Raw genomic sequence first — 4,383 nt, forward strand, 5'->3', positions numbered from 1 at the left:
GGGGGCGGGGTTGAAAACAATTTGCTAAGTGGAAACATTTTAAATATAACACTATTTCCGTTGGGCGCGTTGGCTCAGTCCTGTAATCCCAGCACTTTGGGAGGCCGAGGTGGGCGGATCACCTGAGGTCAGGAGTTCGAGACCAGCCTGGCCAACATGGTGAAACCCCACCATGGTGAAACCCCATCTCTACTAAAAATACAAAAAATTAGCCGGGCGTGGTGGCAGGCGCCTGTAATCCCAGCTACTTGAGAAGCTGAGGCAGAAGAATCGCTTGAACCCAGGAGGTGGAGGTTGCAGTGAGCCAGGATCGGGCCTCTGCACTCCAGCCTGGGCAACAAGAGTAAGACACTACCTAAAAAAAAAAAGGAGGAAGAAAAGAAGAAAGGAAAAGAAAAGAAAGGCATGACACTGCAGCCACAGGTGTTCTTCTAACTGGGCACACAGTGGTGCTCCGCTAGCAAACACAGGAAGCCCACCCCATCGTGCCCCAGCTCCCATGCAACCCGGAGCATCCTCCAATACCCAAACATCATGCCTGCCCTGGGTTTTAGGGAGAGTGAAGCTCCAGTCACTTCCCCCCGAGAGCATGCTCACAGTTCATCTGATTCGGGCTCTGGATAGTCAGGGTCCCTGTCGGTGGTGAGATTAAGGGCGAAGTCAGAAGGGATCACTGGCAGCCCATTCCCCTGCCAAGGGGTGAGAGGAGCTACCTTATTTTTTCTGTGCTGTATCTTAGATGATGACAGGCTATTCTAGCACATCATTTCAGAAGGCCTGGGATGCTCCTGCCACAGCGGCAGGGCCACGTGTTCTGGCTATCTGTCTACCTGTTCCCCCCAGTGTAGACATGTAATGACCACCACCAACACTGGGAGGCTGCTCTGTGGTGGCCATGGGAGGCGCTTGTCCAGATGGACAGCTCAAACCTGGGGCACGAAGGCTAGCATCGCCACGGTGCTTTGAGAGCCAAGCTCCCCAGGCCATTTCAAAATCAGTTTTCCCCAAGTGATAACAGCAAGTAACACTTTTATCTAAAAACCCAAAAACCCAAAATGGACAGCCCTCTGGACCAGGGATACACCATCAACAGCATTGATTCTGAAGGAAGCCTCCCAGCCAGACCTCCCAGCCCTGGGTCTCCTCCCCTTCCTTTCTCTCCCTCAGGACCTTTGAGAAGGTGGCAGAAAGCCACCGGACAGGGAGAAAATTGGGAAGTTGGTGACAATTAACTCGTTTCAGAATTCTGGCCAGCCAAAAAAAAGGAGAGGAGGCTGGGTCCCCTGCAAGACTGGTGCCCAGGTCTCCCCTGAGTCAGGAGGCAGGTGATCCCTGTACCCCTCCCCGCCACTCTCAGCCAGCAGCAGGCCCCACAGCTGACTGCCCTTGTCTGGGATCTGCCATTGACCCACCCCCTCTGAGTAAAGGACGTCGGCCAGACCCTGTTTGTTGGCTAACGTGAGCAAGACCCCTCCTCAGGGGCCAGCGAGGCCCCTTCCTTATATTCTCCATGGCAGCAGCACAGGCCTGGTTGTGGGGACCGCCATCCAAAAGGAACAACAATGCGTCTGTCCATCGCTATGTCCGGGGCCTCTCGAGACCCCTAGATGGGCATGGGGGAGGAGGTGAGCGCTGCAGGCCTCTGGGAGGGATGGGCATGAGCCACAGGCCTGTCAGAGCCAGGCTGACCTGTCACCCCTCTGAGGCAGAGGACACTGCCTGCCCCTTCCCCAGGAGGCTGCTCAGACCCTCAGGAGCCCAGCCTGCCCTGACCACAATCCCGGGCCACTTCTTCCTCAGCCTTCCCCCACAGCATGCTAGGAGGGGCCGCCAGGAGGGGCAGGTGCCCACAGTCCCCTCAGAAGAGACTGCTGGTCCAGAGGCAGGGTGCATCTAACTGTCAGCATTTATTTCCTGCTCAAGGACGTCAGTGGGACCCAGTCAATGGGCTGAGGGGCTGTTGTGCCCCTGCCCACCCAGCCTGGACTCAGGGGCTGCCAGTGGGTCAGCTCCTGGCTGGTCCAGGCTGGGCTTCTGTGCAGGAGAAGCTGGCTGGAGCGTGGAGGATGATGGCCTCGTTGTCAGGAGTGTTTGGGCAACTAGACCCTTGAGCAGAGGCAAGCAGTGCCCAGATTCTGTGTCCAGCGGCTGTCCTCAGCTGGGCTCCCTCCCAGTGCCACAGAGGCCCACAGTGCACAGATGCCCACTCGGCCACTGCTGATGCTGCTTTGTCACAGCCGATGGTGGGTGTCCAGGTGGGGCTCTGTGGCTATGGCAGAACCAGGTCTTCTCTGTCCACTGTGCACTTGGCGCCGTTGGGCTCTGTAGGCTCTTCCAGGCCACCTGCACCACTTCCAGCCGGCGGACACCCCGGAGGCAGCCTGCTTCCAAAGGCTGTGGCTACTAGCCCGGAGGCTTCGCAGACATGGGTGGGAGAGGCTGGTCCAGATTTCTGGCTCCTCTGTGAGCCGGCACAGCTCCCCAGGCAGGCCCCTCTTCGCAGGGTTCTGGGAGCTGCCTCTCTGATCCAGGAGTGGTTCCGGCTCCACACGCCCCTCCCTCCCCTTGATTGGCCCAGCTGCTCTGCTGGGTGCCTTTCCTCTGAAAGTCATTCATTTTTCAGCTTGCCTTACCCAGCCTGAGTGTGGTCTCCAGACACTCATGGAGGTACTGGGTGCCTCGCAAATCCTTCTGGCCTCAGCGTCCCCAGCTGCAAAATGGGTCACAACAGCAGCGGCTTTAAAGTTTTCCCTTATGTTACAGTGACCAGCACTGAGCCCCAGGAGCGCCGGGAAATGCTGAGAGAGAGAGAGCTGGTGATCAGCCTAGGTGAGGCTCTCCCCTGCGTCTGCTCAGGGCCTCAGCCCTGCTGTCCTGCCCCTGTCCCTCCGTTCCTCCGTAAGCCCAGCCTGGAAGTCGGGGCACGACCTCTCCCGTTGTACTTCATCTGCCCTGAGCCCGCGACTTCCCTCCTACTCGATACTTGACACCTCGGTTCACCTGAGTTTCCCTTGCAGGGCCTGGAGCTGCTGGCCAGAGAGCAGAGGTGGGCGGGCTGCCGATGTGGGCTACAGGCTGGGCACGAAGCGAATCCTCTGGGAGTAGGCGAGGTCAGCGACGTACAGGAGCAGGTTGACATAGGTGAAGATGGCCACCACCAGCTGGCTGTCCCAGGGACAGCTGCCTCGAACACAGTCAGGGGGCCGTTTGGGCTCGCCATACTTGGGATCGAAACAGAAGACTGGCCAGATCACGGCGGCACTGAGGTACAGGAGCACAGCCAGGAACGTGTACACCACCACCAGCCGGTCAAAGGGGCAGCCCAGGCCCCCTGTGTGGCCCATCACACTCAGGGCCACCACGGCCACTGTGGCAAGGAAGCACAGGCTATAGACGGCCACGCACCACTGGGTGGCCACATAGCGCCCGTAGCGGCTGTCGTGGACCAGCGCCCCAAAGATGATGCAGGCCACGAAGGCCTGGACGATCTTGAGGAGCCCTGACACTGTGGCCATGTAGCTGGTCACCTGGCCGGGCCGGGCCCGTGTCAGGGCCACCTCCACGGCGTAGGCCAGAAAGAGGAGCCCGGCGAAGACGCTGGCTGCCAGGCGGAAGTCCCTGGCAGCACAGCCGGCAGGCTCGGGGGGACACTCCCGCCGGGCGAAGTACAGCGGGTACAGGACCGCAGCCGTGGCGCACAGCAGGGTGGCCAGCATGGCGAAGGCGGCGGTGAAGTTGCCCCAGGAGAGCCGCAGGCAGCCGTGGAGCCGTGTGAACTCACAGGTCACCACCAGTGCGGAGACAGCAAAGCAGAAACCCCAGGCAGCCATGCAGAAGGTGCCCTGGACGCCCGTGAAGCCACCCCGGTGGGCCACCAGGCTGAAGGTGGTGCAGCCAAAGGCCAGCTGCAGCACGCGGGCTGTGCCCACAGGGGACGTCACGGCGCCCAGGTGCAGGTATGCACTCCCAGGGGGCTCCATGGCGCTGCCCATCTGGCCAGTCACGTTTCCGGCTCACACAGTGCTCCGAGGCCCTGGGGTCCCTGCTGGACCAAGACCCCTCAGTTCCCTGCGGTAGTGGCAGGTGCCCGCAGCCTGCAGAGGCGGTGACGACGGTGACATTGCAGCAGGGCAGCCTCTCTGCTGCCTATGTGAGGCGGCCCCCACCAGTGCTATAAATAGACAGCCGTGATCAGAGCCCTAGAATAGCAGCCCACATGCCTGTCCCCATCTTAGAGAGACATCTGACCCCTGGTCCGCTGTGGAGCCCCTGACGGGACCATTAACCCATTGGCTGCTGGCACCACCCCCACCTCCGCCTCCCGCCGCCTCCCGCCGCCTCCCGCCGCCTCCCGCGCACCTGCATCTGTCAGTCTGGTGAGTT

The 4,383-nt window shown here is 60.6% G+C and overlaps 1 protein-coding gene across 1 annotated transcript in view; it reads right to left on the reverse strand.

Annotated features, from left to right (window-relative positions):
- LOC105551371 (myeloid-associated differentiation marker-like protein 2) overlaps window positions 1–4,264 on the reverse strand; it is a 13,145-nt gene extending 8,881 nt beyond the window's left edge. The window contains exon 1 of the mRNA XM_011996612.1: window positions 3,001–4,264. Coding sequence (XP_011852002.1) covers window positions 3,069–3,992 — 924 coding nt within the window. The 5' untranslated portion in view covers window positions 3,993–4,264 and the 3' untranslated portion in view covers window positions 3,001–3,068. The remainder of the gene's footprint in view (window positions 1–3,000) is intronic.
- Between the last annotated feature and the right edge of the window lie 119 nt (window positions 4,265–4,383).

This window comes from Mandrillus leucophaeus, unplaced genomic scaffold, assembly GCF_000951045.1.
Source record: "Mandrillus leucophaeus isolate KB7577 unplaced genomic scaffold, Mleu.le_1.0 Scaffold1, whole genome shotgun sequence".
NCBI classification, from domain to species: Eukaryota; Metazoa; Chordata; class Mammalia; order Primates; family Cercopithecidae; genus Mandrillus; species Mandrillus leucophaeus.